Here is a 23,402-nt window from a genome sequence, read left to right on the forward strand (position 1 = left end):
ACATGGAGTTTTTAGACTACTAGCCATGATTACCACCAAGATATGTATTCTCTTGGACCGCAGGAATTTGTTTATAGGTTGAATATGGGTATACTAAAGAGCTTTAGTATATGTGGAATCACATTCAGCCAATGTTGGCTGCAACATGATGTTTTTAGAGGCCATAACAAATGCCATCATTATTTGGTCCCTTTTTTACGATATATACTTATGGAGTGGAAACTATTATGTACAATTTGTAGATTGCCTTTGGCATTGTTAATTTTAATACCAATGGAGCATATTTTTTATGGAAAAAAAGAGATATATATGAAGTATATAATAAAGAGGTGAGAAAATTGGGTTATGTTAGGTATACTCTTGTCTATGTACCTGAGGCTTTTCTCATAGGGAAAAATCTGCACATATATAATGGGAACGAATTCATCATATAATTTACCATCTCAAAGAAATAAGGCAAAGTGAAAGGAGGGAAAAATCTGCACATATATAATGGGAACGAATTCATCATATAATTTACCATCTCAAAGAAATAAGGCAAAGTGAAAGGAGGGAAAAATCTGCACATATATAATGGGAACGAATTCATCATATAATTTACCATCTCAAAGAAATAAGGCAAAGTGAAAGGAGGGAAAAATCTGCACATATATAATGGGAACGAATTCATCATATAATTTACCATCTCAAAGAAATAAGGCAAAGTGAAAGGAGGGAAAAATCTGCACATATATAATGGGAACGAATTCATCATATAATTTACCATCTCAAAGAAATAAGGCAAAGTGAAAGGAGGCTTTTCTCATAGGGAAAAATCTGCACATATATAATGGGAACGAATTCATCATATAATTTACCATCTCAAAGAAAGAAGGCAAAGTGAAAGGAATTTGGGAAATCAAAGAAAAGAGGAAAAATATGCACATTTGGAACGAATTGATCATATAATTTGCCATCTCAAAGAAGTAAGGCAAAGTGAAAGGAATTTGGGAAATCAAAGAAAAGAGGAGTTGAATTTGGGCAATTTCCATATGTATCTATGTATCTATAAGTATGGATACTTTTATACATGCATATATGCAAATACACATACATAATAGCTTTTGAAACAAAGTACTCCTTTGTATCTATCTACTTTAGGCATGGTTCCACCCATCACCATCACACTTTACATATGTAAAGCCTTGCTCTGTTTCCTTCAATATCTTCCTTCTCCTCAATTTCCTAGCATTTATTTCACCTTTCTCATATCCATATCACCACCACCACCCTTACTACTGATAACAAATATCAAATTACATCTTAATGTCTAGATTCAACAACTGTACAAGAAGATGTAAAGATAACATGTCTACAAATGCTTCAAACTACTCCCTTTGCATGTATGTATCCACTCTAAAAATGGTTAGACCCATCACCATTACTAGTAATTTGTATTGCTCTCTATTTCTCCTGTCCTCTCTTGGGCTTCTACAAACCTCCGATTCTTGCACGAGAGGAGATGCCGATGCCCTTCTCCAATTCATGAATTCTGTGAACATAACATCTCTCAAGAAAGGTTGGAGCTTAAGCAGCAGGAATGGGAGCTGTTGTGATTGGGAAGGAGTGAGTTGTGATGCTGTTTCTGCACAGATTCTGGGCATTTCTCTCTCCAGCAAAGGTCTTAATGGGAGTTTATCTCAAGGATTGGCCAACATTCCATCTCTTCAAGTTCTCAATGTTTCTAATAATCACTTTTATGGGCCTCTCCCACAAGACCTCTCAACACTCTCATCCCTTCACACTCTTGATGTCAGTAGCAACCATTTTTCAGGCCAGATCTCTGATGTACTAGTGAATTTCAGCTCTTTGCAAGTGCTTAACCTCTCAACCAATGCCTTCAATGGTAGCTTGCCTTCCCCTTCTTTAAGGAATTTGAGCCTCTGGAGGAAATTCCTAGCAAGCAACAATGATTTAAGTGGAGATTTGCCACTCGTCCTATGCCAAACTGCCCCACTTCTTCAAGAGATGGATCTATCCTCTAACAATTTCTCAGGAACAATCTCAAAAGGTATTGGACTTTGTGCCTCTCTTCAGGCATTAGATCTTGGTGATAACAACTTGGTGGGTAATCTACCCCAAGATCTGTACTACCTAACCTCATTAACAATGCTTCGACTCACACGTAACTCTTTTGATGGCGAACTAGATAATGCTATCGGCAACCTAATTAATCTCTCTCATTTGATGTTGGATTCGAACAACTTCACCGGACAACTTCCCTCAAACCTCTCCTCGTGTACAAACCTAAAGGTATTCGCCGCAAACGCAAACAAATTCAATGGTTCATTGGATGTCCTTCGATTCAATCAATTCCCGATGCTAGAAAATCTTGATCTCAATAGCAATGCTTTTGTCGGGTCAATCCCACTCTCATTAACCGGGTGTGCAACGCTCAAGAGCATAAACTTTGCAAAGAACAAACTTTCAGGGAAGATCCCATCATCTTTGTATCGATTGAAGAACCTAACCGCACTCTTGTTATCAAGCAACAACCTTAATGGGAGCATAAGATCACTAGATGGAAGTGAGCATCTGGTGAGTGTGATCTTATCCAAGAATGTGTTCAACGAGGCACTTCCTGATAGGATGCAAGGGGTAACTAATCTACAAGTGTTCGCCCTCGGAAACATCCGTCTCTTTGGTTCCATTCCAGAGTGGTTGAGGAATTGCACAAAACTACAAGTGCTTGACCTTTCGTGGAACAACCTAACCGGATCGATCCCCCCATGGATAGGGTCCTTTCCACATCTTTTCTATTTGGACTTATCTAACAACTCTTTATCTGGAAGCATTCCGCCCGAATTGTTCTCATTGCCTACGTTGATACATCTCGATAACGACCTAACCGGATTGCAAGGGGTGGTTAGCAACCTCGCCATAAAACAAGAACTTGATGTCCAAGGGCTACAGTACACACAAGTTTCAGCTTTTCCACCCTCAATTTACCTCTCCCACAACCACCTACAAGGGTCCATACCTTCACAAGTCGGTGCTTTTGTCTTGCTTTTAAAAATGGCTTTGAGTTTCAACAATTTGTCGGGAAACATCCCAGAGACGATAAGCAATATGACTGGTCTAGAGAGCCTTGATTTATCATATAACTCTCTCACTGGTGGAATACCTTCGTCATTGACGATGCTCAGTTTTCTAGCTTATTTCAATGTTTCGTACAATCAACTCGAGGGTTCAATACCTCTCGACAACCAATTCTTGACATTTTCTAACAAAAGTTATGAAGGGAACTCTGGTCTATGTGGTGCCCCTTTATCCTTTCCTTGTGGGAATGATGATGCCACCAAGTCCAACCCCAATTCCACCTCAAGTAGGGGGAAAATCCCGATTAAGGCCACTGATATTTTTGAACTGATTGGTGTGGTCATTGGTTATGTTGCATTGATAGTGGGTTGGTTTACTTGGGATCTCACTAGAAAAAAGATGGGATAAGATTCGACCACATAAAATCTCAAAGTCTAGTTTATATTCAATAATATAATGGATTTTAAGGGAAAATGTCATCCAATTTTGTAGTTTCTCTTTTCCATAGTCATAAAGGACATCCAACGTTGGTTCCAAACCTTTTATGAGTTCAATGTAACAAACTATGCACGTGTTTTCAATTTCCCTTGGCACAATATAAACCCAAAGGTCTATGCTAATATGGAACACATGTATCGAGCCAAGAGTCAAGAACCTAATGCCCTACATTCCTCTCTTTTTTATTCCTAGAGCAAAAGAAACTGCTCTACATAGAGATGAGTTGAATTAGAAGAAAGCAAAGAAAAATAGTGGAGCTTATGACCATTCACAAAAGATGGGGTTGTCTACCGACCAACAACAATCCCCAACCATTTCACGTTGGTGCTTGCTTCCATCACTATGTTTGATCATCTATAAACCTTTGACCCCCAATATTGTGCATGATCAAGATGATGTTGACATGTTGAGGAGTTGTAGTACTAGTTCTCACGTTTTGAGGATAGAAAGAGAGAGTCCTACAGGCCAATCCACTTGTAGAGCCACCTAAAGTTCATTTGGTGCCTCCCTTTATTCAACAACACACATGCACACACAACTCCAATGTTTGCTAAAGCCCAAGCAACACTTCTTATGTTGTTATTCAACTAGATATTGCTCCAACCACTTCCCAATGAAAACCATACCAAGGAGCATATTGATGATCATGATTCTCTCATTGACTATATCAATATTCCTAACCTAACATTCAATTACAACTATTTCACATCCTCTTGACATATTCTTTGTTTCAAGAACCCAAATACCATGATTTCCGACAAGTTTGGACAAGACCTAGGTTTTGAAATGAATGGTGGACACATCCTCTTGACAGATCCAATGTTCCAAGAACCCAAACATAATAATTGCAACAAGCCTGGACGAGTCCTAGCTTTTGATATCAATGTTTGGGCTTAAGTTATGGTCTACCTTCCATCGTCATAAGTTACCTAGAAATTTTGCAAACTTAAATCTTCCTATCAATAGTATGATTCGCTAAGGAGAGTTCCATCAGTATGAATCTCTTCTTGATGATGCATTCTAATAGTATGATGTTCAAAAATTGAAGGATGAATCTTTAATTTTAAGTAGGAACTAAGATAAAATGGTGAAAAATGATGTGCATCTAGTCCATGTATGTATATTGAGCATAGTTCTTTATGAAATCTACTTTGTCTCTATGAATCTAAATATATTGTAAATGTGGATATTTTCAAAGAAAATCGCTCTTTTTCACATTCCATAGTTTTTACAAATCAATGACACTTGTAGCATATTGTTCATTGATTACACAAACACATGGTTATTAAAAACATGAATTTCTTGATTAATTTTCACTTTAGCATAAATGTCAATGACTTACTCCATTGGCTAGGCCCCATCCTGTAGATTGAATTTTTGTGTGTATATTAGCATTATGAAAAATCTTATCATATTTATGTATATCTACATAGTAATCTTAAATTAATTTAAAGAGAAAGTATATGAATCATTGTTCACAACAATATTTTCAAAAGAGCTTGGTATTACTAAACAAAAGTCTAAATAAAGGTGGTCTTTGAGTCTCATTTGTGTCGTACACAAGCCATGCCAATTGGTTTTTTTATAGTGTTATTTTGAAGATGCATAACGTAAAGGTTTTCAAGTAAGATAATTCACATTCATACTGAAAAAGACAATGTTGAGGTGGGTGAAATATCTATGTCATAAGGGCCATATGTAATGAACATTATATATTTATTGGAGTTGACCCAAAGAATAAAAAGCAATTTATCATTAATCATAGTGTCTTTCAATATCTCTCGTGCTCGTTTTTCTTTTGTCTTGTTGCCTTAGTGATATACACCACAACATTAATGTCATAAATTTTAGAGAAGCCATGTTTGGTCCTTGCCATGGGCTTGGCCTTGTCCCATTGATCGCAATTGGTCTCTCGCTAAACTACAAATTTTTATTATCTAGGGAGTGGATTAGGCTCATGCCCCCACGCCCCCCAATTGGCAAGTTTATGGGTTATTTTTCTAGTAAACTATGAAACTATAACCCTATACAATATTTTGTTGAATCTATTTTTAACAATAATGAGAAGTTATTGAGTTGGGTTACAATTTTATGCTTAACAACCAATTCTTTATAGGGAAAAGTACCAGGATACCCTTGGAAGTTCGCCTATTTACCAGAATGCCCCTCTAAGTTCCAAATTTACCAAACTACCAATATGTCCAAAAATTACACTTTATAAAGTAATTATACACTCAAATCTACAAGCCCTATTTACCAGAATACCCTTCAAACACAAATTTCTTTACTTAAGCGATTCTTTGGGTCCTTTGTACCTAACAGTGTAGTCTTTCTTTTCTTTCTTGTTCATTTGGTTGATCAATCCTCTTCAGCATCAGGATCCATATATGTGGTCATTTCTCTATGTTAAGGTTTGCTCTTTCTTCTTTTATTATTCAATCCCCTTTTCCTTCTAATTTCTCTTTTTCATGTATCCTTCAACTTTTATTTATTTATTTATTTATTTTTCTTCTTCTTCTCTCTGTCTCTCTCTCATTTCGATGGTTGATGTCTCTCATAGGATGGCTTTGGTGGAGGGAAGGCAATTTGACTTGTAATAATTACGTGTTAATTTTGATCCTTCTACAAAAAGTGTAATTCCAAAAATATCCACAAAATCAATGACACTATCGACTCAACAAAATATCTAATAATGCACAATCGTCACTAAATTGGCTAATGAGCACCGCCGGCCCCTCACATTGGGCTACATGTAAGTTTTCAGGGAAAATGTTTAGACACTTGACATATAACATTGCTGAGCCCTTAAATGCATGGTTGTTAGAGCCTTGAGTTATGTCAATTCTAGGGATGATGGAATTGATACGCCAAAAGATAATGTCATGATTTTATGAAAGGAGGGTTAATGGAGAAACTTCTAAAGCACGTATTGGATTAGTTAATGGAGAGATAACACATGATGCATTGGTTGGATATGCAGAGAAATTCATTACAGAATCCATACAATGTGGAAGACTATACCATATTTTGCCATCTACTAATGATGTTTTTGAGATCCATACTCTGAAACATGCTAGGATTTTTTATGTGGATAAGAAGATATGTACTTGTGGACAATGGCAGGATATGGGGTTACCTTGTGGACATGCAGCGATTGCTATTTTGTTTTGAAAGGAAAGAGTTCAATCTTTTGCACACAAGGCATATTTGTTGCAATCATATTGTGATACTTACAAGGAGCCAATATTTCATGTTGTTGTAACGCATGATAATATTGTTGGAAGCATGTTACCACTAGCCACACGAAGACCTTCTGGACGTCCAAAAACCAAACATATACGCACAATAGAAGAAGGCACAAAGAAGAAAGAACATTGTTGTGGACGGTGTCGTGGGAAAGGACACAATGCTCGCAATTGTAGGGCCCCAATTAGTGACGATTGTGCATTATTAGATATTTTGTTGAGTCGATAGATATATTTGATTTTGTGGAAATTTTTGGAATTACACTTTTTGTAGACAAATCAAAATTAACATGTATTTATTACAAGTCAAACTGCCTTCCCTCCACCAAAGCCATTCTATGAGAGACATCAACCATCGAAATGAGAGAGAGAGATAGGAAAGAAGAAGAAAAAGAAAAAGAAAAAGAAATCTTTGAAGGATATAGGAAAAAGAGAAATTAGAAGGAAAAGGGGATTGAATAATAAAAGAAAGAAAGAGCAAACCTAAACATAGAGAAATGACCACATATAAACAGAGAGAGAGCAAACCTAAACATAGAGAAATGACCACATATAAACAGAGAGAGAATTAGAATTAGAATTAGAATTTTTATCGTCCATAAAGAGGCCAACTTTGACCTATGGGACCAAAGTATACATGTGTTCTTGATATATGTCTCCTTCCTAAGAAGGCGTATTCATATGTTGAAGCACAAAGTCTCTATGTGTTAATAAAACATACACATATGAGCTCAACCTTCTAGGTGGTGTCTTAAGTATGGATCTTAAGTTATCACTCCCTCTTAATATGTCAACATATCTTGAACGAATTGCACTATATGTCGAGCATGTGAAGAGCAAGTGACATTCATCCTCTACCATGCCTTCATTGCATACTTTACTTGTCTTCAAATTCGTTACATTTTGATACCATGATACAACTTCAATACCTAACTTGTGAGATCGAGTGTGAAGTAGTGTAAGGGCTCTATGAGCATTGCTACTCATATTGGTAATGAGATAAGGTTGGATACGATCAATAGACATTCTTGCTTTATATTGAGACCAACATTCAGGGTTGACATTTGCAATGTAGTATTCTAGCTTTGTCCTCTTAGCATCCTCCCACTTCATCCTTAATGATTCCACCAACCTTTCCTCAATCATTACATATTACATAGCATTGCTTGAAAGCTCTAAAAGATCATCCACACCCCATCTTCTAAACCATTTCTTTATGTCAACAACCCAACTAGATGAGAGAATCTTACTTTTATGATTCTTTTATAGCTTACATCCAACATTCCAAGAAAGATGTGGTAATTGATGATTCGGCATATTCTTGACTTTGGTAATCCAACATTCCAAGAAAGAACACCTGTTTCCAAGAGCATAACCTGGTAAGAGGTAGTGCATTTAACTCCTAATGGCCTCCTTAAAAACATCTTTTGAATTTTCTCAATCTCGTTCCATGCATTAAGAGAGATGGTGCCACACCATACTTCTACTCCATAAAGCAATACTTGAGTTACCATGGCATTGAACAACATTAATTTTACTTCCCATCCACAAGTATCACTTTGGTTGCATTGGTTCTCCAAAAGGTAATATGATTTCCAACCGGTTTGGAGTCTAGAATCAATTTATTTGTGGCGGGTACATCAATACCAAGATATTTAAAGCTTTGAAAAAATTGTATATGTTCACCTTTATATGTGAGCATAGGGTAATGATGAGGTTGGATGGTTTGCACTACCATCATTTTTGTTTTCTCCACATTCACTGCTAGTCCACTACTATGGCAAAATTCTTCTAATACCCCAAGTAAATGTTGCATACTATCAACATCATATGAGAAGAGTACCACATCATCTGCATATAGAAGCAATAAGATAACATGTTGCATAAAATTGGGGCCATTCAATCCTTCTTCTCTTGCAACCTTATTCACCACTTCTTCTAATTTATCAATACATAAGCCAAAGAGTGTGGGTGATAGTGGACATCCTTGCTTGACCCCCATGTTACTTAAAAGCTCTTTGAGAATCCACTATCCATTTTTAGTTGGCCTTTCACTTGTTCATATAAGCGTGCAACCGCAACTCGGTACTCTAATGGCATGTCAATGTCAACCATTCTATTCCAAAGCTCACTTTGTGGTACGGTATCAAAAGCTTTCTTGAAATTAACAAAACAACAATAAAGTGTTTTTCCTTGTAGTCGACTCTCTTCCATGATTACTCTTAATGTGACCAAATGATCCACGGTGGAGTGTTTTGGTCTAAATCCGGCTTGCCCAAGTGCTCTTTTGCTTGTATTCTCAGCCCATGTGCTTATCTTTTGCTCCATAATAGTACTATATAATTTAGCGATAGTTGAGCTCACCATTATTATACGATAATTTGCTACTTGATTCTTATCTCCACCTTTAAATATTGGTTTAATCCAATTCATAAACCAATCATTTGGAAATCCTTGTTTTATAGCTTGCTCTAAAATTGTCATTATCCAATGACGAGTGGGTGGCATTGTCCATTTTAAAAGCTCACTTGAGACGTAGGTTGAATCTGCTGCTTTCCCACTTGCCATCTTCTTTATTCCCTTATTGACATCATCAATATCGATACATGTAGTGCATGGTGTTTCAATTTTCTCAACCATAGGAGCCACACTGTCATGCATATATAACCTTTGTACATAGTCTAACATCTCTTCATTTGTAAAGTGACCTTTGACATCTTCTTTCTTACCCTTGAGTTGTCCCCATGCTAATTTTGGTTTGAGCTTAAACAAGTTTTTCTTTTTCATCTCTTGCATTTGGAAATATCTTCTTTTCTTTCTCCTCACTACTTTCTTCTATATGTGCCATGCAACAATCTTTTCATTCCCCCCTTCAATGGACTTAAACCATTTGAGATACATCTTACATTCATCGTCGAACCAAGAATTACATGGAAAACTACACACCTTATGCCCACCCACATGTCTCTTAAAGCATTGACATCCAACCTTAAGGATTATATCCTTCAAATGTTGCCAATTTTCTTTAACATCGTTGCTTAGAGAAAAATTTAACAAATGGTTCTCCACTTCATTTGCATACATCTTAGCTTTTTTGTAGCAAGGTCGGATAATACATCTCTTTTCGTCTTTCACTTCACGACATCTAGTGGAATGTGAAATTGTAAGCTCTAAGTACAATGGCTTGTGGTTTGAGTCCGGAGATAGAGAACCAACTTTAAACACATTCACCAATGATAGATCACATGCCAACATTAATGCATAATCAACCACACTTCCTCCACCCGAGGATGGTAAACATGTGAGCACATTTGTCAATGGGAATGCCTTTATACCATTTAGGATAATCAAGTTTGTGCAATTTGGCATATGTATCAAAATTTTTCCATAATCTGACATGACACAATCCTCTAAGTCACGCAATAGACAATGTTCTACTACATTTTCTTCAAATGTCTCCACGTTTTGGAAATTTCCAACTCTTGCATTGAAGTCTCCCATAATTAAAACTTTACCAAGATTCTCAAATGAAAGTATATCATGGCATAACTCTGTAAAAGGATCATCACAATCTAACCCAAACCTACAATAGTAGTTTGAGTCTTTGTGAGGAATGTAACATGCAACTATATACAACTTCTCTTTCCCCAAATTAACCTCTATCCATATGTATCTCTTATAGTCATCATATTTGCATACTTTGATAGAATTATCTAAACTCTCATGGTAGATACATGCTATCCCGGCATGCCCAATATTCCCTTTGGAGTGAGGCCATATTGATTTTATGAGGTAACCGTCTATCTTAGGTATATGTTTTGCCTCATGCTCCCATGTTTCAGCCAAAAATATAATATCCATACCTTGAGAGAGAGATAGATAGATAGATAGATAGATAGATAGATAGATAGAGAGAGAGAGAGAGAGAGAGAGAGAGAAGCGAATTCGTTTTTGTTGTTGCACTCTCTATCGGCAACGGAATTGGGCACAAAGAAAAGCGTTAGAAAGCCCTCAATTAGAGCTTCGTAACAAGATATAGCACATTAAATTTGGTGGTCTGTACGAGAAGTAACAATAGAAATAAGGAATATTGTGTTATTGGCATCCACATACTTAATGTAAGGAATACGGTTTCCTAAGCTATGCTCGGCCACAACTGAGACGTCAAATCAAGCACAGAAAATAGGGATGTGGTGAGATGTATCTACACACGAAACAGTAAAGAAGAAAGTGCACATGATGTTAACGTGGAAAACCCAAATCTGGGAAAAACCATGACAACCCTCAAACTGCAAAATATCACTATATCAAGATTACAACAATGGGGCACAAAGGCAACGACCTCTTGCTCCCTCACTTCGCCACCAAGCGGTTACAACAGAGGCAACAACCTCTTCCTCTCTCTCTCTCGCTCTTCTCTGTACACACAGTTACGCTCTGAATTATCGCAACAACGATAATAATACAACCAGCTCTACATCATATTATTAAGTTTGCCCTAGGTCATATTTATACTAATATGACTTTCGGGCTATTTACAAAATATAGCCCTAGTGGGCTCTCTGGAACATATTTACATATATGTCCCTTCCATTCGATGACAGGTTCTCACCGGGCCTGCAACATCCGGTTCTCACCGGGTCTTCCATTGCCAGGTACTCCACATCTGGTTCTCACCGGGTCTTCCATTGTCGGGTACTCCACATTTGGTTCTCACCGGGTCTTCCGTTGCCGGGTACTCCACATCCGGTTCTCACCGGGTCTTCCGTTGCCAGGAACTCCACATCCGATTCTCACCGGGTCTTCCGTTGCCGAGTACTCCACATCCGGATTCGGCCTCGGCCGAGTTGCTCATCAACACTATTCTTCTCACTTCCCATCCGGAGGGACCTGTTTCCTAACACTTAACACACATTGCGGGTCTTCTATTGTCTTCATCATCTTCGACCTCTTCAATCGGGTGAGTTCCGGTTGTCTCTCTTATTCATGGAAAATTGTTTTTATCCCGGATCGATATCACCTCAAGAATAATGGATATAAACATGAATTCCTCACCAATTGTGGGGGATATCGATATGGAAACAATTGATTTGAAAAAGAGTAATGTGATGGTTGAATGTAATCGTGACAGGGAAGAGATTGGAAGCGCTAAGAGGTTTAAGGGTTTTGAAGAAATTAATGAGAAAAAATTGACATATGCCGAAGTAATACATGTAGATGAGGTTGACAAGGATCATTGTAATTGGCTTAATTTATGGGGAATTGCCAATACCTTGTTGTCTGATATTGTGGAAGAAAATGAAAATGAAGCGAAAGAATGCATTGATGAGGATGTGCATGATGTGGAAGTTGATGCTAAGGTAGTGTTGCAATCTTTATGTATTCTATGATCATGCGGTTATATTATTTTTTACCGGGAAACTCCCATACATTAATTGGATTAAACAATGGTTGAACACAATCGTGTCACCAAATTGTGTTGAAAATATATGCAAGACCACGAGGGTTTTATGATGTAGTGTTTCGTTCACCGGAACATCGAATTGCATTGTTTGCTAAATTTCCTGTGTTTTTTTATAAACGATTGGTGCATGTAATGCAATGGTCCCCCGTTGTGGACTATCATGCTTTGTTAAAACAAGAATGCCATGTTTGGGTAACAATGGATTGTAAGCATGCTTTTTTATGGCCACTTTTACCAGAGTTGATGAGTCAAATGGGTAAAGTGTTGGTATCTCCACATGCAAATGGTACAAATAAGTGCAGATTTTGTGTGTTATGGGATACAAACCGTAAGAGGCTAGGATGGATGCGTATGAACACACTTGGTATGAAAATACATTGTTTTAAATTGAAGTGGGAGACATTTGTAGGTCATTGTTTTGGATGTGGTGAATGGGGTCCCTTTATGGAGGAATGCCATCATAATCGTCCTTCAACTATAGAGGTTCCTAATAAAGGGAATGGTAAGGAAGGAGTTGGGAGTGATGTTGGTGCACGTCAGATATTGTGGTTGTTATGGATGAAGGAACATCATCTAGAGCAGGTTATAAAGAGGTTTCACTTCAATGTTTGGGTCCTAAGAATAAGGGAACTCAATCTATGGATATGGAAAAAAACATTTTGGTGGTTATAGATAAGGGGAAAAAAGGATTGGCATCATGTGATGATGTTGTTGAAAAGGATTGGCATCATGTTAAGGGCAAGTTAAAGGGGAAATCAATGAATATGCAACGTAATAGTTTTCCCACTACTCGTGAGACTACTTGGAAAGGAAATTCAGGAACTAGGGAGGGTCCTTGAAAAGTTCCTTGGCAAAGACAATTTAGGGATAAGGGATTATCCCTGCACCTTCAATTTGATTCATTGGGATAGGTTGTAAATTCATCGAATTCTCAAGGTTTTCGTCAAGCGGGAGAACCTAAACAAAAGATCTGATAGACAACCCTAAGGATGTGGTGCATGAAAATCCATATGCAACATTGGAGCATGCTTGGACTAGTTTCATGACATCGGTTGCTCTAAAGGAGCAAGTGCACCCATAACATTGTTGATTGAATGAAAGTGGTAACATGGAATGTGAGAGTGGCATGTTCTCCTCATAAGAAGTATACATTATGGGAAACTTTGTTAAGTAAAGAATGGGATGTATTATGTGCAGTTGAGCATAAGTGTCATGAGTTAGCAGGATCCATAGTTCATTTACATGGATATTCGTCATTCTATGCAAGACATCTTGATAATCATTATTCAGGTGTGGTATTAATCATGCGGGATAAATATTATCCTCAAGTGGTGCATAATGATCCTTATGGTTGGTTTTTGGTTCTAGAAATCACTTTTTTTGGCGAGGTTATGTGGGTGGTTGGGATTTATGCCCCTAACCAAGCCACTCAACGTATTGCATTATGGGGCTCACTCCTTCAAACCCTATGTGTGGGTTGTCCCGGATTACTTATGGGCGATTTTAACATGTGTGTTGATGCATCTCAATCTACGTCTGAAAATTCAATCATGGATGATCCTGAGCAACTTGCTTAGGATGCATTGGCTATGGAGGTTCTAAAGTTGGATGTTTGGACATGGTTCCATGGGAATGATCCCGGTTTTACTTTCCAATCCGCTCAACATAGACAAACATGGAGTCGGTTAGATAGAATGAATGTGATGCACAATGATTCTTTTTTACCGACATCACTTTGTATGAAAGTTCTACAAGATGTAGTAACCTCAGATCACTTTCCTATTTGTTTGGAGGTTTGTAATCATGCAATTGACATGTATAAATCCTTAGTTGGAAACCCTGCATTACGCTTTAACTCTTCTCTTTTGCTTCAACCTCACTTTGATTCTCTCATGGAGCAAATTTTGGTACATGTGAAATTCTCTCATGGAGCAAATTTCTCTCACTTTGATTCTCTCAATCTAATGTGGTACATGTGAAACAAGGGGATGAATGGATAGTGGATCCAACTACAATAATTAACATGTGTTCATTACTTTAAGAAGTTGATTGGCCCACAATTGTTAATGACAATGAGGTGAGTAGAGCACATCATGAGTTTTATGATGTGGTTGGATGTATTGTGCATGATCTCATTAGTCATGAATTGGATGCAGATTTCACTGAGGATGAGGTGGACACATGTTTAAGGCATCTTCCTAGTGGTAAGAGTTGTCACAGATAGATCATAAGCTCAAGAGACAAGAAAGAAGATAACCAAATGGATGAGTAGTATTAACTAAAAGACTCCATAACTGGTGTTGTTCACCTTGAATTCCTTCAAGGTGAACTTAAACATTTATACTACACGGCATGCATACTTGTTGCACGCATGTGAATATACAATAGAGCATGTAGGTACACATGCATGTGCCAAGTGTAAATACTACAAGGGAGCAACTATGCACATAATGGTAGCCAAAACTACAAGGACCAATTCTATACATAACTGTATACTAAATATGTTGGTTAACCCATAATACTTGATTATAATATGGTCATGTCAAGAGTTCGAATCTTGACATTATCCCCCCCCCCTCCTACGCCGCCTTCCCAAATCGGCCATCGGTTTGTGGGGATATCGGTGATGAAAATCTTGGACCATTGGGGCATTTGTAAATTTTCCAATGGTTCCCACGTGGTGTCAGACATGGGGAACCCCTCCACAATACGAGGTATTGCAAGTGTCGACGCTGCCAATGTGAGTCAAGGATTTGGTGGACCTTGTATCCCTCCCTTGTCGTCAATTGCACAGGTGGTGGTGGGGCCTGACGTCCTGGGAGTTGTGAAGCATAATGGGGTTCGAGGAGGGAGACATGAAAAACATTGTGAATCTGGAAGTGGGATGGAAGGGCGAGCCGGAAGGCGACATGATTGATGCACTCAATGATACAGAATGGTCCCAACTTTTTGTAATCAAGTTTCGCACATGGACGAGTAGTAAAGATGTGTCCGCGTAACAACTAGACCATGTCTCCAACGACAAAGTGTGGAGTGGTAGATCGATGGCGATCAACCTAATTATTGTATCGTTCATTAGCGAGACTAAGCTCTAAGGATAAATCATGATGTAGCTCTTCTAAATCGCGTGCACGATCCTCCGCGGAAGGGTTCACGGAAGTGGTAGGAAGGGAAATGTTGAAGCGAGGATGTAAACCATAGTTTGCAAAGAAGGGAGTGATGCCAGTCGATGCATGGAGAGAATTATTGTAGGCGAATTCCGTGAGTGAAAGCAAGTTGACCCAATCATCTTGTTGGTAACTAACTAAGCACCGAAGATATTGCTCGAGGATTTGGTTGACGCGCTGTCGAGTTGTTACACGCGTGCGTGTAGAAGGGCGGGACCACGGGGGTCTTGGACGAGGGAAGAAGGGAAGCCGAGAAGACGATTCCAGACGCGTTCCGGAAGCAACCGAACGAGAGAGAGAGAGAAGGAGAGGGAGAAAGAGAGGGAGTGCGCCCTTGATGCCGACTCACACACACACACACACACAGACCGCGCTGACCCAACTCATGCCCTTATGTACAGGCAACACAGGGAAGGGAACACCAAAACACCCATACAAACGGAGACACGAGTATGCACAGACGGATACTAGTATGTATATTACAAAAGGGGAAGAATACATTCCCAGCTTCGAGCAGGACCATGGTAGGGTAGGTTACAACAACAGTCTGCTGCCAAGCCGCCGTCCGGGGAGCTCTCGGGCTCGTCACACAGAGCGGGGTCTTGCATAGGAGACCGAGCAGAAACAACCCTCAACGGTTGACCTCCCCTGCGAAGAAGAAGAAGAAGAAGAAGAAGAAGAAGAAGAAGAAGAAGAAGAAAAAAAAAAGTAATTATCCCTAAAACTAACGGTATACCCTCTAATGCAAAAATGGGCAACCCCTTTACAAGGGACCATCCCTTCATTTTATAGAACAAGGAGAGGGATGCGTTACAATGTGGGATAAATCCCCATTTACATGGGATTCTTCGTCCCAACTTAACTCCTATTATTCACACAATTATACGAGGGTGAGTGCACATGGTGCACCCCGCCGATGTAGCCAATATTTCCCGGTTTCCGCCTCTGGCCGAAATTCTTCACGACATCCGCCCCACCTAACCGCATGTCCACCGGTACGTGCCAAATCTGGTGAAGGGTGAGAGATTTCGGCCAGTGAGAAACCGGTCTTCCGTAATCCGCATCCCAGCTCGCTGCCGGTTTGAACTGTCGGCTTCGGTTCTTCCTTCGCGCTTACCTCCCTGTAGGCTTGTCCGACCCATTGATGGGTCCTTCGCCGCGATTCTCCGTGGTACGCGTACTTCCGCTGGCCCTTGTTCGGCCGTATGCATGCCCTGCTCTCCGCCGTATGCCCGATGTCCTCCGTTTGAGGAACGCCTGTAGTGGCCCGCGTTGCCTTCGTCCTCTCGCCGCCACCTTCCTTCTCCATGGTCTTACGTCGCCATGTCGGCTCGAACCGCCATGGTCTCCGAAACGGTGTGGAGGATCCTCCTCTGGCCTTCCACGTGCTCCCTCCGAACTGCGCAACCCGTCTTCGCGCTCGCCTTTCCGCTACAGCCCCTCTGTGTGCCGCACACTCTCATCCGTAGTCACACTTCGATCCGGCCCGCGATGGCCACTTGCGAGACTCTTGTTCCGTCCCTGGTGTGCCTTTCCGGCCCGACAGACCTCCCCGTGTTTGCCCCTATCGGCTACTTCCGAAACCGTAACCGGCCGAAACCGTAACCGGCCGGCAAGGGTTTTTGGACTTCGTCCGCCCCGTCTTACCGACTCCCGATCCGCTATCTCGTGTCTCCGGGTCCCGTTCCCTGCCGCCACCGTCCTTCTCCCTAGGTCTCACGCCGACTCCCGTTAGCCGGTTGCGGGAGTCTCCGGATCGGTGTGAGGGTCCCATAGGACCGAACTCCGTTTCTCTGCTTGCCGAAATTCGGGTGTCTTCTGTCAGAGTCCTTCGCGACTCTCCTCGTGTCTTCCGCGTAGCCGGGCCCTGCCTTCATGTTGCCGGGTCCCGTTTCCCGCCTCCACCAACCTTCTCTCTCGGTCTCATGTTGGCATGTTGGCCGAACTGCCGGAGTCTCCGGTTCGGTGTGGGGATCCCGTAGGACCGGACTTCCTTATGCACACTGACCTTGCCGGAAGATTTGAGATGGTTCGTAGCCGCCTCGCCGGTCTCATACCTCCTTGCCGTTCGCTTCCTGTTGTCCGATAACGTTCACCTGCTGCCACCGATCTCTCCTATAGGACTCACACCGGCACTCGGGCCGACAGCCGGATCGGTGTGAGGATCTTCGTGGAACCTCCCCTTTTGGCTTCGGTTGCCCACCTTGCCGCCGCCACTATTCCTTACTCTAGATCTCACGCCTCCTCTTGTCGTTGGCTGCCGGAGTCTCTGGAACCGGTGTGTGTAAGGTCGCAGTTGCACCGCTCTACCTTCGCCATCCTCTTCTGTTGGTCACGTTCACTTGCCATCACCGATCTCTCCTATAGGACTCACGCCAGCATTCGGGCCGACAACCGGATCGGTGTGAGGATCTCTGTAGACCTTTGCCTTCGTCCCCTCGCCGCCACCGTCAGTATCTTGGTCTTACGTCGACCGCATCGCCGACTGCCGAAGTCTCTAGAACTGGTGTGAAGGATCCTCCTTGGGCCTCCGATTTGTCTTCCTGACCCTGTCCCGAGTCTTCCCTTTCCGTATGCTGAGAGGGTGGCTCGCTCCACACCCTCTCCTGTAGTACCGTCGTACCGTGTTCCCGGCCTCTTCGTAGGCCTACTCTCTTCCTCCCTCCCGGAATGGTTTTCTGGAAGTCCGTTTCGCCCGGTTCTCGTCCGGGTCCGTCCTTCATTCTTTGGATTGCCGGGTCCCGTTCTCCTGTCGCCACCGATCTCTCCTATAGGACTCACGCTAGCACTCGGGCCGACAACCGGATTGGTGTAAGGATCTCCGTAGGACCGGCCTTCATTCTCCTCTTCATCCCCTGTACTTCTCCCAAACTCGTCGTTGCTCTCTTTCTTGCGTACCTGCCTCCATCTCCCATCTCCCTAGGTCTCACGTCGGCGCTCGTTGTCGGCTGCTTGAGTCTCCGCATAAGACGTGGTGCTTCCGTCCCGTAACAATTTGCGGATGCTCGTTCGGGGTACCGCTCCCAAGTACATTCGGTGAGAAGCATCTGGTCTGTGATCAACCAAGCCCCGCCTGGGCTTGGTTTTCCAATGTCCGGAGTTTCGGCTCTGATGCCGACCTCTCCGGACTCGTTCTGAACCCTTGATCACTTCCCTTCCAATTCCTGACCTTCGCCCGGTCGGTCTTTCTCCCCATGTAAAAGAGGGCGGCTCGTCCCACACCCTCTTCCGTATCGGCACCTTCATGTCGAATCCGGCCCCGATCGAACGATCCACGATTGGATTACGCTCCATCCGAATCGGAATGCCGATCTTCTCGTGCCGCTTTCGTCCTCAGCCTCCTCGCAGGCCGTTTCCCATCCTTCTTCGCTGGCATCGTGCCAGGACTCCACGTCGGCGCCTTCCTTCTCTCCGGTCTCATTTTGGCACATGGGCACGACCGCCGGAGTCTCTGGAATCTGTGTGGAGGGCTCTTCTCCCCTCCTGAACTTGTCCTCTGTCCGCAATTCTCCGCAAGTCGAGAGGGCGTTTTGTTCTGCACCCTCTCCCATGGTACCATGGTACCGATCTTCCACCATCTCATGGGGCAAGACCGTCTCCCCGGTCTCAGCTTGAGGCCTTGATCTTTCCTCTTCCTCAAGCATCGCCTCTAGAGCTGCGTACGCCTCCGCAATCCTGGCCTCAACGCCGACCCTTGCCAACTCCCTTTGCTGTTCGGCCTCTTCTCGCTGTGATGGCACACCGTCGCGCGCCTTCCTCTTAGCCTTTTCGGCTCGCTCATCGTCTAGCCGTTGACACACTCTTCCGACCTTCAACCAGTCCTCTGTAAGCCCATTCGCTCCGTCATCGTCTTCGAGCTCCATCCCGATGGCCTCTCATTCCGCTTGGTCGATCAACCTGACGAACAATAGGACTTTGCCCGCCCCCACCAAACCTTGTTCCCGCTTCGGGAGCCGAGCAAGCTGTCGCTCGAACTCTCGGAACGCCTTCGTCGCGCCCCGGTGGGTCTTTGCCGATGCGACCCACTGGTCGAAGTCGTGTCGTCCCCGGCTCTTCCGCTGTCCTCCATATGCCTGCAGGAGCGCCTCCTCAAAGGCCTTCCACGAACTATGAGCTTGTCGGAGCTCCTTCACTTCCGCGTGCATACGGACGACGACAACCCAACTGAAGAACTCCATCCTTAACGCTTCGTCCACGTCTCGCTCCTCCATCTCCGCGTTGTAGGCTTCCAAGTAAGATGGGACTTTGTCCCCGTTGAAACGGCCGACTCTTTCGACCACTCGCTCAACCGCTTGTTGCGCTGCTTCTCGCCTCATCACCACTTGTGCCGACTCCAACACCACTTCAGCCACCATCGCCGCAAGGTCATCATCTTCCGACTCCATCCTCCCTTGCCGCCCTTCACGTCGGGTTCACCAAATATGTCGCGTTGTTACGGGCGTGCGTGTAGAAGGGCGGGACCACGGGGGTCTCGGACGATGGAAGAAGGGAAGTCGAGAAGACGATTCCGGACACGTTCCGGAAGCAACCGAACGAGAGAGAGAGAGAAGGAGAGGGAGAAAGAGAGGGAGTGCGCCCTTGACGCCGACTCACACACACACACACACACACACACACACACACACACACACACACACACACACACACACACACACACACACACCGCGCCGATCCAACTCACGCCCTTATGTACAGGCAACGCAAGGAAGGGAACACCAAAACACCCACACAAACGGAGACACGAGTATGCACAAATGAATACTAGTATGTATATTACAAAAGGGGAAGAATACATTCTCGGCTTCGAGCCGGACCATGGTAGGGTAGGTTACAACAATAGTCTGCTGCCAAGCCGCCGTCCGGGGAGCTCTCGGGATCGTCACACAGAGCGGGGTCTTGCATAGGAGACCGAGCAGAAACAACCCTCAACGGTCGACCTCCCCCGCGAAGAAGAAGAAGAAGAAGAAGAAGAAGAAGAAGAAGAAGAAGAAAAGTAACTAACCCTAAAACTAACGGTATACCCTCTAACGCAAAAATGGGCAACCCCTCTACAAGGGACCATCCCTTCATTTTATAGAACAAGGAGAGGGATGCGTTACAATGTGGGATAAATCCCCATTTACATGGGATTCTTCGTCCCAACTTAACTCCTATTATTCACACAATTATACGAGGGTGAGTGCACATGGTGCACCCTGCCGATGTAGCTAATATTTCCCAGTTTCCGCCTCGGGCCGAAATTCTTCACGATAGCGCTCCGTTAGCCCATCAATTTGGGGGTGATACGTGGAGGACAACTTGACAGAGATGCCTAAAGTTTGTAGCAGGTGCTGCTAGATGTGAGAGACAAACTGGGGTCCACGATCAGAGATGACATCATTGGGGAGTCCATGCAAGCGTACCACAATGTTGAGTAGTAGATGCACAATTCCTTCTCCGGTAATGGTTTTGGAGCATGGAGTGAAGTGAGCCATCTTCGTAAATCAATCGACAACGACCAACACTGAGTCATAGTTATTGACCAAGGGTAGATAAGTTATCAGGTCCATAGAGATAGAGGCCCAGGGACGACGGGAGCATGGAAGCAACTAGAGTAAGCTGTTGTTATGTACACATAACGTTGGTGAGGGTAGGCCACCAATATTTACATTAGTGAAGAGTATGTTCACTAATGTTAAAAAGGGGACTAATGATTGGATAGAAGGAATGTTAGGTGCATGCACTATCATTATTTGGACAACCAATGAATGGAGAGCCTTTTAGAAAGGCAAGGGGCCTAGGAAAAGGTAAAAATATGAGGCTTAGCTACCCTCATAATCACATTACGTCGGAAGGCTGCTAACTTAGACACCAGTGGTGCGGGCTAGGCTTTCGTCTTGACGATCGTGTTTATCTTTTCTAAGGTATTAGTCATCCTAATATCCGGTGGTATGGGACGTCGGGGGTAGGTTGGCTATGTCTAGATCATAGCTCGGGGGTTGTCGGGTGGAACGGGTTCTTCTATCCATTCTATTTTCCTTCTTTTACTTTAGTTTGGTCTATTGATTAGTAATAGAGCTTTTACTAACAATTTTTTTTGTTGTTTTGATGTTTTTTGCGTGAGAGCGATGGGGATCTAACAAGGCTCGTCATGCTCTTCACAAGATCAAAACAACATTCTTAACTCGGTATTCTTCTTTCTCGATCTCTCTTATCTTTTCTATGATGCGTTCTTCTTGGTCGAATCAAATTTGTATTACGTTTTATTTTCTTTCTTTCTTCTTTCTCCCATGCTACGATTTTAATTATTGTTGTGCATCGGGCCAAGCGTGTTCACACTAATCGCACATGCTCAACTCATGGCCACAATTACCCACCCACAATTAACTCTCTTTCTTGCCCTTATTTTAAGTTCATCTACATTATTTACGTACGTTTAATGGTGTAACGATTCATGTAGACTATTTTTTAATATTGAGTGGGCATCATGCCATTTTTTGAATGATTTTTTCCAACGGCTCATCTAGGTTTAACTCATATTATTGAGCCTTAGAACACAAGTGAAATCATATGAGTTCCCTATTGATGTTTTACTCATAAATTTGAGTACTACATCTTTGCGCACAATACCACCACCATTTGTATCAATTTGTGGCTTATGTCACAATTGTGCAAATTACAACCACCATATTTGGATGTATATGTGCATACCTCGCACCATCCATTTATTTGTGACAAATTTTTTAAAGTATGTAACGCATGGGTTTTTTTACCCTTGTTTTTGTCACTGCTTGATTCTTATGGGTAGTGCCTTATTTTATCGTTTTTGTCATAACATTTTCTTGTTACTCGCAAGACTAGAATATTACTTGCGAGTGCACTTGTTTTTTCACGTAGTACACTTTCTCGACCATATCAATACATGTTGGGTTAGCATTATAATATAAGGCTAACTAGGAAACTACGTTGATGTTAGAACCATGGTTGAGCCTCGGGGAGCCGCCATGATTATTCAAGATAGAGATCCGAGAAAGACATCTTAACTATGTTTTCCCCCATGGTTTTTAAAACACCATAGTGTTACCATAGTTATCGGATCTCGAATCACATCTCATATGTCTAGAGGGGTAAAGACTTGAGATGTTTTCTTGGTAAAGTTCTTACAATCAAAATTTCAAGCATTCATTTTGCTTGTGTATTTTCTGAACCTCCTTATTTATATTGCATACCCACAACTTGCATCATGGAACAAGTTTTGAACGCTATTGGAGCAATCTCTCTGACCGAGACCTCTCAACTCCAATCTGCATCTCGCACACAAGTTGAGATCACTATTGAGCAATTGCTCACTACTACCTTGAATCAATTGGTCGAAATGAGGCAGGCCAATATGGCATTGGAAAAGAAATTCCAAGAATTGACTATTGAGTCCAAGAAAAAAGGTGAGCCTTCTTTCGTAGTAACGCCATTGTCATGATAACACTCACATCATGCATCGAAAGGATCATGACACTCACATTATGACTCGAAAGGATTTGAACCCACGACCTTGTTGTAACATGTCAAATCCTTAACCATTGTATTAATATTCTTATACGTATAGTCTCTAAAATATGAAATCTAATATCATAGGAATATTCTATATTACTCTACATTCTAGAATGACCTAGAATATTCTAGAGTGTTCTATACCAATAGAACCTCCTAGAATACTCTAGAGATCTTCTAGATTACTCTACATTCTAGGATAACCTAGAATATTCTAGAGTGTTCTCTATTACTTATAAATAGGGATCTACCACCCATCCCAAACCTAAATTGGTTCAAACTGTCAAGACTGAGAGAGAGAAAGAGAGAGTAAAAGGGAACACCCAATAGTTCTAGGTCTCCCCTAGTTTGAACTCCATAACCCGAAGATTGATTGGATGAAAAGAACAATTGAGGAGACCCGGGAAAAAAACACAAACACCG

At 42.1% G+C, this 23,402-nt stretch overlaps 1 protein-coding gene and 1 pseudogene across 1 annotated transcript; both read left to right on the forward strand.

Moving 5' to 3' along the window:
- The first annotated feature begins 1,440 nt into the window (after positions 1-1,440).
- On the forward strand, positions 1,441-3,564 carry LOC147862222 (tyrosine-sulfated glycopeptide receptor 1-like). The gene has a single exon (XM_087323035.1). It carries the CDS (start codon positions 1,525-1,527, stop codon positions 3,484-3,486), a length of 1,962 nt encoding a protein of 653 aa, XP_087179161.1. The 5' UTR covers positions 1,441-1,524; the 3' UTR covers positions 3,487-3,564.
- A 2,730-nt stretch (positions 3,565-6,294) lies between these two features.
- On the forward strand, positions 6,295-7,050 carry LOC147862223 (uncharacterized; annotated as a pseudogene).
- Positions 7,051-23,402: the final 16,352 nt, after the last annotated feature.

The sequence above is a fragment of the Azolla caroliniana genome, unplaced genomic scaffold (assembly GCF_043228905.1).
Source record: "Azolla caroliniana isolate FFs.n. ecotype wild unplaced genomic scaffold, voAzoCaro1.0.p SCAF_7, whole genome shotgun sequence".
In the NCBI taxonomy this organism is placed as follows: domain Eukaryota; kingdom Viridiplantae; phylum Streptophyta; class Polypodiopsida; order Salviniales; family Salviniaceae; genus Azolla; species Azolla caroliniana.